Raw genomic sequence first — 12,147 nt, 5'->3', positions numbered from 1 at the left:
ATGCTTTAGCCAAACGGGGTCATCTTTATACAATGCAGTTTTCCAGCCTGAGAATGATATTCTCCTAATCTTATCAAAATGCTTCACTTTTCCTTCTATTGCTTTTAAAATGTCCATTTAGCTATTTCATACATTTTTTAAAAAAATCCAACCCAACCCAACGCAATGTCATTCCCTTGGTGTTTTCCACTCAATTCAGTGACATTTATTTATTCAATTTCCATAGCCATCCATCTCAATCTATGATTCTGGATGGCTTACAGTTCAGAATTTGTGACGGCCAGGTCCTCCATTAGACTTTGCAGTGGCCATTGCTTGCAAATTTTGTCTTTCTCATGCGAATCCCCTCAGCTAAGCAGCTAAACCCTAATAAATATCCCTTAGTCAACTGATTTAGTACAGTAATAGGCCTCAAAGCAGTCCCCATTAAGACTGACTTATTGTGCCAGTGTAAACCTGTGTTAGCAACACAGCATTTATAACTGTTAAAAGCGCTTCCTGGAATAAAAGAAAAGGCCGAAACCCACTAAGTAAATAAAGAAACTAGCTAATGAACCAAATAGGCAAGTTTCCTTAGCAGCCTTTTAGCCAGTCTCAGTCTTGTGCAAATGTATTCTGGTCTAAATTGGAAGGCTGACCTTCTGAATTCCCACTCAGGCTTGTGAAAACTGATTGAGGGTGCTCTCACAAAATGGCTGCCACGGGGGCTTGCCCAGGACTATGCTGCAAACATCTAGAAACCCATAAAGAGGGCTAAAGAATAAGCCTTTTCCATATCCTCTGGCTACCTGACGTGGGTTTGTAGCACTAGGTTACCTCAGGGACAACATGGCTGTTGTCCCTGGCACAGTGACAAAATATAAAAAAAATATTTTCCTGAGGCAAAATGGGGCAGATTGCGGTTCTCCTTTTGCAAGAGGCACTTGCAAGCTGAGCATTAAGGAATAACATTGCTAATATTTTATATTCAAACAACCCAGGTTCAAACTCGGCCAGGTGATCCATTTTTAACCCTGAAAACCCATTTGGCTTTACAGGCAACCTCAGCTCAGCACCGTGTTTGTTGTTGTTGTTGTTGTTGTTGTTGTTGTTGTTTTTTAACAACCAGTATTTGAGGCCTAGCGCTCCTTGCAAGCCTGCCAATGAGGGCTCCGACGCCACGGTTGCTCCATAAGCCACAATTAAGCAAACCGTGGCTTAACACGAGGCACAACTGCTTTTTCCCTCAGGGAAAACTCACTCGTCCCAACCTCGGGGTTGCCAGACACACACACACACCTCCCCAATTGTGTAGCCTTAAAAACAACCCGCCAAAAGACCCGAAAACGCCAAAAAACAATTTCCCTCAGTCGCTCCTCAAAACGCCAACACCGAATTGCCCGCCAGAGCGCGCGCTCGGGAACACAGGCGGGCGGCGATTGCGCATGCGCGAGCCGGCGCGAGCCAGCGCTGAGGCACTCAAAGCGCGCGAACCGAGGAGGGGTATAGTGATGGCGGCTTGGAAATGCAGCGACGGAACGGTAGGTGGCGCTGCGCCGCTCGGCCAGAGCCTTGCGCACGCGCACAAGAGAAAGCGAAGCCGGCCAGATGCTTCCTGCTTCCCGACCGTTTCTGCTTTTCTGCAGATGCAACTCCTGGGGGGGTGGGTTCCGTTTCGAGGGTGGCGCATTTTGCACTTAGGATTCCTGGCAGTTGGGTATCTTGCCCCCAAACTGTACAAGCTCTTAAAAGTAGGACAAAATATGCCCCCTCCCTCCAAATCCTTGCAACTGAGCTCCGAAGCTAGCTTGATTGGGCCAGAAAACCTGCCCCCCCCATTCCCAATGGGCTTTCCTGCACCTAGCCTTCTCCTTTAGCGGGGTGTGTGTGTGTGTGTGTGTGCTGAGGTCACCTCAACCTTTACAATCTAACAACTGTACTGAAAATTGGGACAGGAAAAAGAGCAGAGCGATGGATGCCTTGATGGATCAGCTGGAACTTCCCATTTCATGTTGAGGATGGCACCTTAAAATTAGTGGCATAGATAAAATAATCAGTGGCCGATTATAGCCACAGAGGGTGAATTCACATGGCACAAACTCGAGGCAGAGGTTGGCGATGCCCACCTGTCAAGATTTTTTAGGCTTTAATTCAAGAAAGAGACCAGCTGGAAGCAGGAAACATGCAGCAGTGAAACACACACCTTTTTCTTGCATTATGGTGTCACTACTAAGGTTATTTTGTGCCCGATAGGAGACCTAGTTATTTTCTCTCAATCCCAAAATGTTTGAGAAAAGTAATTTGATACTTGGTATCTCCTGATGGCATAAAGAATTAAGTACTGGCAGGTGAGGCATCCCTGTGTTTCCTCTATTTTTTTAAAACACAGCAGCAGAATTTTCTTACAACGTAATTAGTTTTTAAAAAGGGAAATAAATGATCAGCATGGTGGGCAGACAAAAAAAAATCCCTTTACCCACTGTTAAAAAGACACTCCAGCAAAATGTATTTATTCTTACCAATCTGTAATAGAGATTCAACAGTACAAGGTTGCCATAAGGATGACTGTTAAAAGGCTCCATTTCAAAATTCTTGTATAAAGGCGATACAATTGTCAATTGGGCAGGGAGGGGGAGACACAAGAAAATTACCTTTGCCTTTTAAATAATGTTTTTAATTAAAGACATTTCTACTCAAAGCGGCATCAAGATTTCACATTTCTGAGATAAATCTTCGGAGTTACCCATCCCTCGGGGGGGTTTTTCAAGCCGGCTTTTTTCCATATCCTTTTCAATTCATTTTCAAATTTTTTCTATAAAGGAAAAACAGAAAACAAAAGTCTAGCTTGGAAACGATGCTCTCTAAACCACAGAATACACGGCACACAGTCTGAGTTTAGGTTATGATCTTGTATTATCATGTTCCTGGGTATAACAACTAAAAACAACTGGAAACAGAGACAGTTTTTTCCCTCAAGCTATCACTCTGCTAAACACAGTACTGTCTTATGTCTAAGTAAATTTACCCATGTTGTATGGCTGTAGTATTATCCTCCTCATCTTCTCTACTAGCCCCTCTTATTGGTATCATTATTATGATTATTATTACTCTGTTGGTTTGCATCTATACTGAGAGCTTCTGCACTGGAGACAAATTCCCTGTGTGTCTTAATCACATTTGGCCACAAATGCTCTTCACCTAGAGGTCGATGGGCCTCTTCGTTACCTGCCCAACTCACCTGTTTCCGCCACATCCGCTTCTCCAAGACTTTTCTCCGTGAAAACTTTGTACGTTTCATCAGCTTCTTGTACTTGTGCCTATTCATCTTTCTCCTCCGGATCTTCAAAATGTTTCTGCATTCCATTCTGGGCCGGTTCATCTCCCCTCCTTGTTCTGCCTCCTCTTCCTCCTCTGCCTCAGTGCCCCTGGAAGGAGCAGGGAGATCATACTGTTGGAGTGGCCGGGGACTGTTCCTCTCGTGAATGTTTATGATGCCTCCGGTTTTAGGGAGGAAATACTGAACCGTCAGCCAGCTTTCAAGAGGGGAGATGGACATCTTGCGAGGGACCAGCATTTCCTCTAGCTCAGGGTCCAGTGCAAACCACTGGTGGGGCCGGGTTCCATTTTTGCTCGACGGATGTGTGCTGTAACTTGCTAGAACAGCTGCTCTAGGAGGTGGAAGGACAACAGATGGTCTCGACAGGAAGCACCCTAAGGACAAGTGGGAACAAAATTCATAAACAGGTATTTGTGAGAATGTTTATACAGGTAATCCTCAACTTACAATAATTCGTTTAGTGACCGTTCGAAGTTATAACGGCTGCTTTTCACAGTGATGACCATTAGAGAACCTCCATGGTCACGTGATCAACATTCAAATGCTTGGCTTCATATTTACGGCGGTTGCTGTCTCCCAGGGCCATGTGATCACCTTTTGCGACCTTCTGACAAGCAAAGTCGATGGGGAAGCCGGGCTCCATTTCCCTAGTGTCCTTACAGTCACCAAAACTAATGCAATTTAGAGCAGGGGTCTCCAACCTTGACCACCTTAAGCCTCATGGACTTCAACTCCCAGAATTCCTCATCAGTCGTCGTGAGCTTCCATGGCTCAGGGTGGACTAAAAGCTGCTTTCTAACACCACCGTTTTCTGGGTACTATTCCAACACTTGCACTGTGACACTCCTGTTTATTTTATTTATTTGCTGCCCACTTGCCAAGAGGAGACTCTGGGTGGCTTGGATTAAAACAGTAAATAATAATAATACGCATATACATATCTAAATGCAATGAAAACACAGGTTCTGATTAAAAGATGGGGAGTGGGGGCACAGAAAGTGTTTAGGGTGGGGATGGGATCAGTTATTAGTCCACCAACTCATCTACTTCCCCACTCCGGAGTTGGCTGGCTGAGGAATTCTGGGAGTTGAAGTCCACCAGTTGCCATGCTTGGAGACCCCCGACTCAGAGGATGGCTGACCTCTTCCTCCCCAGCAAAAGGAGCCAGGAGGTGATAGGAAAGGCCCTTTTTGGCCCCAAACACTGCCCCCCCCACCACTCCCGGCCAAGGCCGCTCTTTACCTGCACACCGCGATGCCCTCACGAGGGGAGCCGTCAGCCGAGAGACCAGCATGTCGAGGCCGGCTAGTAAAAACGAGAAAGGAAGAGGAGGGTCGTCAGATGAACGAGGAGACCCCAACGCCGGGCAGCCCCCGCGAATTGAGGCCCTTTCGGGCAAAAGGAGCCCCCCCCCCAAAAAGCCCTTCGAGGCTTCCAGAAGGGCCGGGACCCGTTTTGAAAAAGGCAGGAAGCTCCCCTACGATTTTGTATACTCACAAACACACACGTCCACCCACAAAATACGTAAATACGCACCCACAGAAAGGCCTCACACCCAACCGTACATGCCTCCTTCCCGAGGCGCTTACCATCAATTTGAAGTCGGGGAAACAATACGAGAGCGCACTTCCGGTCAGGCGCTTCGGACCGTCTGTCTTACGAGTCCCTCCCGGAAACGCGCGCTGTAAAGGGAAGGTTCCCCTCCTGTATTCCTTTCCTCTATTATTGCCTCTGCTGCCCTCTAGGGATCAAATAGCGCAGGTTGATGACAGCAAAAAAAACCCCCTACACTTATATTACTAAAAGAGGTTTTTTTGCAATAGGGATTTCCAGTGTTGCATAATTGCCACTTCCTAATATACCCATATTATTATATTATTTATATCTCCCCCCCCCCCCAACAGAAGCTTAAGGTGATACTTCTATTACGTGGCAGTTGTGAACTAATGGAATTTGGGCGGACGTTAATTGCTATTGAATAGTTGACAATTAGACTCGGCTTTAGAGTTTAAAGTCTTCCAATATTACTGCCTTCCCTGACAGCAGTAAGAATGCTGATGAGTTAGAAACTAGTTCCATTTGCCCTAAACTGACAGCCACACAGCAAGTATTGTTGTACTTGCTGACTAACATAGTTATTTCGTATTTTAATTGGATTTTTCTCTTTTAAATGATGTTAACGGTGTAACAAACCATTTCAGACTGGAATGTAGAAGGCTCTTTGTTCTATTGCTGTATGGATTGATAACTTCTAACATTCCTATTAACTCCATTCCTATTAACTGATTTCCTATGCAAAGGGGAAGTTATTTTTGTCCTGTCCAACTTTTCTCTTTATAATTTTCTTAACTATAAAAGGGAATGATCTTCCTGTCTTGATCTGTTTCATTGGAAAAATACGCATGCCTAGAGCCATATTTGGCCCTCAAAATACACATTGTGATTCAGAGATACTGCCAGGGGGAAAAAGTGTGTTTGTTTGCTTACATTGTGGCCTAATAATGTTAAATTACTTTGGAGTTGGAAATCTGTTGATATTTTCTCTTCCAGCCTGGGGAGTGTTTTTATTTACGGCCATATAAAATCATTGTCATTCAACTCATTAATAGGAGAAACAATTAAGTGCACAGATGTCTAGGGAAGATAAGGGTTCAAGGTTCATTTCGTAGAAGTCACATTGAAATGCCTTTTTAAAACCAAATGAAGTTTATTAAGAGATTTAAAAATAACCTAGAAAATAACCCTAGAGTCTTTAATAATAGTAGAATAAATTATTTTCACATTGTCTGCTCCAGCCAAGAATCTTGAGAGTCAGAACATCCTCAAAGTGCACGGCCAAAGAAGTTTGGCCTCTTTTGCTTGGAAGGACCGTATTATTTCCAAAAAGGCTGTGATCCCATTTGTGAGGGCCAGTATAGGGCGATTCTTCCACAGAAATATCTGGAAGCTGCCATACCAAGTTCACACACCGCACTAAACTCTCGCTTTTCTCTCCTTTTATTCAATTCCAACTCTTCTTCCTGGCCTCTGCTCCATCCACACAAGCTCTCGTCCCCCCCAAAAAAGAAAAGAAAAACCAAACCACTTTGCTTAGTTTTTTGGCATCAGCCAAAGCCAGGTGTGTGTTATGAACTGTTGTTATGTGCTTTCTGCAGAAAACCACTCAGAGCGTGGAAGTATTTTTTGGATAATGAAACATTAAGGCAAAGTGCGCTGTTATTAAAAAAAAAAACAACTTTTCAGAAACCAAATCTATGCCCCTTACATCCAATGTGACACCAAACTTCAACATTCTGCTCTGCGTAAAAGACAAACGACACAATTGGAAGCTTAGGCTAAAATCTGGTACTGGGGAGAAAGAAAACACATATCACAAACTAAAACCGCCATTCAACGCAGGTCGAAGAGTCCGAGTCCAACTGTTTAAATACAAAATCAAATACTTTAATGAAATTAAGGAACAGGAAGACAGCACAGATATACCACTAAAACGGATATTCTTGTGCTGCATACATTTCTCTCTTAATATAAACACCTTTTCTTCAGCAAGCTAAGAGCAGACAAAAACAATCAGTTCTCCAGACTTTTGAAAAGATCCTGAGTAAATTTTTATTACCTAAACCACATAAAAGGTTAAGCTCTATGAAATCACCCCCAGCTTAGAACTGGCGGCCAGCACCAGGATTTTTTTTTTAAAAAAACAAACACCCACTTTCAACTCGTGGAATTTAAATACTATTCCATAGTTCTCTCTGCTGGGGATAAAAAAATAATAACAATAATAATAATAGTAAGTAGGCCTGTGGAAAAACCCCTCCAGTTAAGGAACGTAAAATCTGCATTCTCAGGATGCGGGTTCCTAGTTCCAAAATTACTTGAAACACATTTTGCACTCTGAAAGGGTTAAAGCTTTCCTCCATCCTTCCCATTTCAGCAATCAGATCCTTTTTCCCTCCAAGGCTGCCTAATATAGGCACTTAAGTTTTAAGAATCCGAGAATCGCCTTCTGTAAAATAAAAATGCAGACAGGTTCACCGTATGACAAAAAAAAAAAGAGAGAGAGAAAATGCTGTTAGCACCTAGCAATGTTGTTGGGGTGATCTTCCAAGATCCTCTGAGAGAGAGGAAGAAATATTTAAAAAATTGAGAAGGGGGGGGGGAGGGAGAATCTCAACCCTCTGAATAGTGTTCCGAGGTTTTCCTTTCTTAGAATCTGGAGGCAGGCCACACTCCTGCTTTGACAGCTCAAAGGGACATCATCACACCAGCATGAAGCAGACACAAAATCCAGCAGACAAGCAACAGCCCTCTATCAAGACAAGGGGGAAGCAGCCAAAGTGTGTCCCTCAAACCTCATCGTTGGCCCGTGTACGGTCCGTGCCACCCGGGCCCTTAAATAGTCAAGGTGTTTGTCAGGTTCCAGAGTCCAGCCTTAGGCAAAAGAAAGGCTTGGCTGAAGCCAGGGAGAGGGGGTGGGGGAGAGCTTTGGCCGTGCTGTGTCTGACTTCATCTCCGGTGTCGGCTGTGGCCGGGGGGATCTCTCTCGTAGCGATGGCTCGGCCTGTCGTAGGGGTGGTGCCGCTCGGGCCTTTGATCCCTGCAGTAGTGGCTCTTCTTCCGGTACTTGCCCGTGTGCTCGGGGCGCTCCCGTTCCCGCGAACGGCTGCGGGATCTCGAGGAGCTGCGGCTGCGGGACTGCCGGGCTTTGGGAGAGGCGTACTTGTACCCCTTGTCCTTCTTGTAGCTTCGCATCTTGGAACTTTGGTAACTGGAGGCGGTGTGGCCGAACTGGTGGGGAGGCGAATCGCTGCGGCTCCTCGAACGGCTGTGCGACTTGGAGCAGCTGGAGGTGGAATAGCTTTCGCTTTTCCTGGAGGGGGGGGGGAAGGAGAAAAGGAAGACGGCTTACCTCTCGCTGCCAAGCAAAAAGGCCCCGCCGGGGCAGATTTTAAAAACATTTTAAAATTAGAAGAGTTTGCCTGGATAATCGTTTGTTTCATCCTGCAGTTGCACTGGTTAAAGCAGGGGCCTTCAAACTTGGCCCTTTGATGACTTGTGGACTTCAACTCCCAGAATTCCTCAGCCAGCCCTCAGGGCTGGCTGAGGAATTCTGGGAGTTGAAGTCCACAAGTCTTAAAGTTGCCAAGTTTGAAGACCCCTGCATTACTGCAAGCAAAAGCCCCATCTATCTCTGCCTGGCTGGACAATGAGATAGGCCGGGCTGCCAAATCCGCTGTCTGCAGGCTTTGGTCTCAAGAAACCCCTTTTTCCTCCGGCTTTGCGTTCCCCAGGTGCCAGCTTAATTACTTTTACCACGAAGACCCCTTCGCTGGTTCTTGTCTTTTAAAAGCAACTGCCGGGACAAGCAACCACGCAGGGCCCCAGGCCTTTCGGGAACTAACCTCTTTTTCGGAGAAGGCGAGTGCGAAGTGGATCGAGAATAGCTCTGCTCTCGGCTTCTACTGCGACTCCTGCTCTCGCGGCCCGCTTTCTGAACGCTGCCAATTCAAATAAGAGAAATGATGTTTTTCTTTTTTCTAACCCTCTTTTTTCTCACAGCCAGTCAATGAACTTTCAGGGCAGAGGGTAATCTTCAAAAGGAGTTCTCCCTACGGCAGGGTTCCCCAACCTGGGCTACTTTCAAGGTGCGTGGACGTCAACTCCCAGAATTCCCATGAATTCTGGGAGTTGAGGTCCACGCCTCTTAGAGCGGCCCAGGTCGGGAAATCCTGCAGGAGAGAGAAAAAAGTATCTGGATCCAAACTGGAGGGGGGGGGGAAACAACGCTCCTCGACACGACTCCCGTTAAGCAGAGGGGAGCCTCCAGCCCCCAAAACCTTACCCGTTAATCGGACTTTTGGACCTTAATCGCTTCATCCCTTCGGTCTTCCGCTTTGCATTTTTGACCACCTGCACGAGCAACGGGGAAGGCTTAACGCTGCCTTTGGTATCTTTCGGAGATTCTAGTGAGGGAGAAGTGACAAAAGTTCAGGAAATCCAGCCAATCCAGGAACATTAGAAATTTAGGCAAAGCTACAGAATAGGAAGGGGGAAAAAAAACTCTCAGGAAACCAAAAACAAGAAAGGTCCTGGGACCCAAACTTGAGGCTGCCAAGTCCAGCCAGGATTCTGTTCAATAAAACCTCCAGTACCTGCCGGGTCTATAAAGGGATGATTTACAAATTCTGCTGGGCCTGAAACCTGGACAGGATGTCAGAGAGGGAGGGCTAAGGCAGGGGTCCCCAACCCCCCAACCCCCCGGTCTATGACATGCCAGCAACCGGGCCGCACAAACAAGGAAAACCCCATTCGCGAGATGCAGGCAGGACACAAAACCACGCACCCTGCGGTCCGCGCAAAAACCGCTCTCCACGGAACCGGTCCCTGGTGCCCAAAAGGTGAGGGACCTCTGGGCTAAGTCAAAGAAGGGGCAGTTCAAACTAGCAGTTGAGGAAACTAACCCACCAATCCACAGGACTGACGGGCTGGTTTCAACCAGACCGTTCTGCTCAGCGGCTAAGACGCTGGCCAAGGCAAGCGGCTTCTTCCCCTTTGATGGGCTGCTTTCCCAAAAAAGCCTCTCCCTCCCCCCTTATGTTCAGGACGGGAAACACCCACCTGGTTTGGGGACGGGAGAAAAACCCGACACTGCCAGATGGGGAGTTCCATCCGGCACGAGGCCTTTGGCCTGAGCTTTCTCCTCTTCCATGGCCAGCCTCCGCTGCTCAACGCGGCTCTCCAGAACGGCCAGGTCAACCTGACGAGGCAAAGAGAGAGGCACGGCTTTAGGAGAAGCTTTGCTTAGCTGAAAAGGCTGCGCAGAAAGGAAAGGCAGGCGACGACGAGAGGTGGATGGGGAAGAAAGGTGGACAAAAGAATGTCAAGTACAGGCAGTCCTCAACTTACAAACAGTTTGTTTGGTGACCGCTCAAAGTTACAGAAGCGCTGGAAAAAAGGGACATGGCCGTTTCCCACACAAGCTGATCAAGGGGAGAAGAGTGGGCTAATCAACCTGTCACCTTCACATTTCGGAAATCTTGCCCCAGAGGCAGCCACGTACCTTCTTCACTGTGTAGAGTTTTAAAATTTTCAGGCAGATCTCCTGAATTTCCTCCTCGATAGCCCCAAAGAGAAGGAACCAGTGAGGACGATTTGGGAGCGGAATCTGCAAAGAAAAAGCACCAACGGGTTCATCAACCAGGAGCAGCCACGGGCCTCCCTTTTACAAGGTCCCCCCCCCCGTGGGTGACACCTTGTAGTGTTTGTGACAAGTTATAGTAACCACAGCAAGCTTTCAAACTCCCAAGATGGCTTCCTTGGGTGTTAGGGTTGACCTAACGTCAAGGCCATGACTCCAAAAGGACCCGAGGCAAGCTTTCCCACTGATTAGTTGCTCTCACTGTCTGGAAATTTCTCCTTAGTTCTTGGCTGCTTCCATCCTTGTTTCCGTTGTTCCTTGCCGGCCTTCAGGTGCTTTGGAGAACAGGCTGACACCACCCCTTCTTCTTTGTGGTGAAAATATTCAGCAAAAGAGCAATCCTGCTAGGAAACACAAAGGTCCCCCAAACAACGTGACCTGATTTTATACACTCACCTGAAGAGTCCGAGCAGCAAGGTAAATACAGGCGCACGCAATAGTCTCCGGTTGGTATCTCAGAAAGACATCCGTCCGCAGGCTGTCGTTCATGTAATTCCTGAGGGAATTGGGAACAAGAAAGAAACAGGGGGCGTTGCTAACTTGCCCCAAACGACTTCCTATACAGGACTAAGCCTCCTTTTTCAATCTAATGGAGCTAACTTTTTACCGCTAGGTAACCCTGTGAACCCCGACAGGATGGAAAGGGAACGAGCTGCTTCATCTGGCAGAAGAGCACCAATCTAGAGCACCAATCTGGAACGTTATCAACTGGATCTGGGTGTTTTTAGGAGCGAGAACCCGTTTTAACTTTCCTCTCGGCTACAAGGTTACAGTTACAGTAGCTGTCCGAAGACTGTCCCACCACAGCGCATCCAATGCAAAAAAAAAAAAAAAAAAACAGTCCGCAGGAACAGGCTCCACGGTTTTGAAGGAGGGGGGGGCAGAAATCCAGAGTTTTTCCAACGGCCGGCCTCTTCCGTCGCAAGCTGCTTCCGGAGGGGAGCTTCTCCGCTTGATGAAACCACTGGGCCCAAATCCGTTTGCGGGAACCAGCCAGAAAAACGTCCATCCTTTTGCCAACCAGCGCACGGTGCCTTTGGGCTGTCCTTGGGCTTCTCTAGCCCGCCCGGCTGTAACAAGGTTTCTCAAAATAAATGTTCACAGAATGAAGTAAAAAAAAAGAAATACAGCACAAGACCTCTGACCAAGTCCATTTTGCACACCGGAACACGAAGGGCAATGCAAACAACACAGTACATTTCCACCACCTAAATATTTTTTCAAGTATTTTTTTTTTTCCTTCTCAAAGTCGTCGTCTGCTGGATTGGGCTGATGAGCCTTAGAACATATACGCTGTTATTACACTACGGGAAACCTATTTCCTGTGAAGATTTGCACAGGGGCGTAATTTTAATTGCTGAGCTGCGCTCTAGCCGTTAAAACCCGTGCTTGGGTTTAAATAGAGGCAAAAATGGAAGAACACAGCAATATATATGCAACTCAAACTAACCTGAGCACAACAAAGCCCCCACCCAAACAGAACACTCCCCCATCCAATCAGAGCACAGCGAACCCCCCATCCAATCAGAGCACAGCCAGGCTCCTTAACCAATCAGAACACACCTCCACCCAATCAGAACACAGCCAAGCTCCCACCCAATCAGCTCCAACCCCACTGGCAGTTAAAAGGAAG

The 12,147-nt window shown here is 46.8% G+C and overlaps 2 protein-coding genes across 3 annotated transcripts; both read right to left on the bottom strand.

Annotated features, from left to right (window-relative positions):
- Positions 1 to 2,495: 2,495 nt before the first annotated feature.
- On the bottom strand, positions 2,496 to 4,928 carry AURKAIP1 (aurora kinase A interacting protein 1). 2 transcript variants are annotated; one of them, XM_015816061.1, is made up of 4 exons: positions 4,906 to 4,928; positions 4,559 to 4,621; positions 3,218 to 3,690; positions 2,496 to 2,791 (listed from the first exon to the last, which is right to left on the bottom strand). In XM_015816061.1, exons 2-4 carry the CDS (start codon positions 4,608 to 4,610, stop codon positions 2,684 to 2,686), a joined length of 633 nt encoding a protein of 210 aa, XP_015671547.1. In that variant the 5' UTR covers positions 4,611 to 4,621; positions 4,906 to 4,928; the 3' UTR covers positions 2,496 to 2,683. The 2 variants fall into 2 exon arrangements, with proteins under 2 accessions (XP_015671547.1, XP_015671548.1); XM_015816062.1 differs by lacking the exon at positions 4,906 to 4,928 and adding an exon at positions 4,814 to 4,832.
- Positions 4,929 to 7,785: 2,857 nt separating this feature from the next.
- On the bottom strand, positions 7,786 to 11,291 carry LOC107287521 (cyclin-L1-like). Its single transcript, XM_015816040.1, has 6 exons — positions 10,911 to 11,291; positions 10,377 to 10,481; positions 9,935 to 10,073; positions 9,159 to 9,279; positions 8,719 to 8,814; positions 7,786 to 8,186 (listed from the first exon to the last, which is right to left on the bottom strand). Exons 1-6 carry the CDS (start codon positions 11,001 to 11,003, stop codon positions 7,823 to 7,825), a joined length of 918 nt encoding a protein of 305 aa, XP_015671526.1. The 5' UTR covers positions 11,004 to 11,291; the 3' UTR covers positions 7,786 to 7,822.
- Between the last annotated feature and the right edge of the window lie 856 nt (positions 11,292 to 12,147).

The sequence above is a fragment of the Protobothrops mucrosquamatus genome, unplaced genomic scaffold (genome assembly GCF_001527695.2).
Source record: "Protobothrops mucrosquamatus isolate PMUCROS unplaced genomic scaffold, P.Mucros_1.0 scaffold397, whole genome shotgun sequence".
Taxonomy (NCBI): domain Eukaryota; kingdom Metazoa; phylum Chordata; class Lepidosauria; order Squamata; family Viperidae; genus Protobothrops; species Protobothrops mucrosquamatus.
Note: the sequence above shows the minus strand (reverse complement) of the source record. Positions and strands in the feature narration are given on the sequence as shown.

Excerpts from the sequence above, each read along its gene's own strand:
- LOC107287521 (XM_015816040.1), bottom strand. The coding sequence starts at position 11,003 with ATGAACGACAGCCTGCGGACGGATGTCTTTCTGAGATACCAACCGGAG. Across the intron at positions 10,482-10,910 it reads TTGCTGCTCGGACTCTTCAG|ATTCCGCTCCCAAATCGTCC; the intron begins GTGAGTGTATAA and ends TTTTCTTTGCAG. Across the intron at positions 10,074-10,376 it reads AACTCTACACAGTGAAGAAG|GTTGACCTGGCCGTTCTGGA; the intron begins GTACGTGGCTGC and ends TTGCCTCGTCAG.
- AURKAIP1 (XM_015816061.1), bottom strand. The coding sequence starts at position 4,610 with ATGCTGGTCTCTCGGCTGACGGCTCCCCTCGTGAGGGCATCGCGGTGT. Across the intron at positions 3,691-4,558 it reads GAGGGCATCGCGGTGTGCAG|GGTGCTTCCTGTCGAGACCA; the intron begins GTAAAGAGCGGC and ends ACTTGTCCTTAG. Across the intron at positions 2,792-3,217 it reads AGCGGATGTGGCGGAAACAG|AAAAAATTTGAAAATGAATT; the intron begins GTGAGTTGGGCA and ends TTTCCTTTATAG.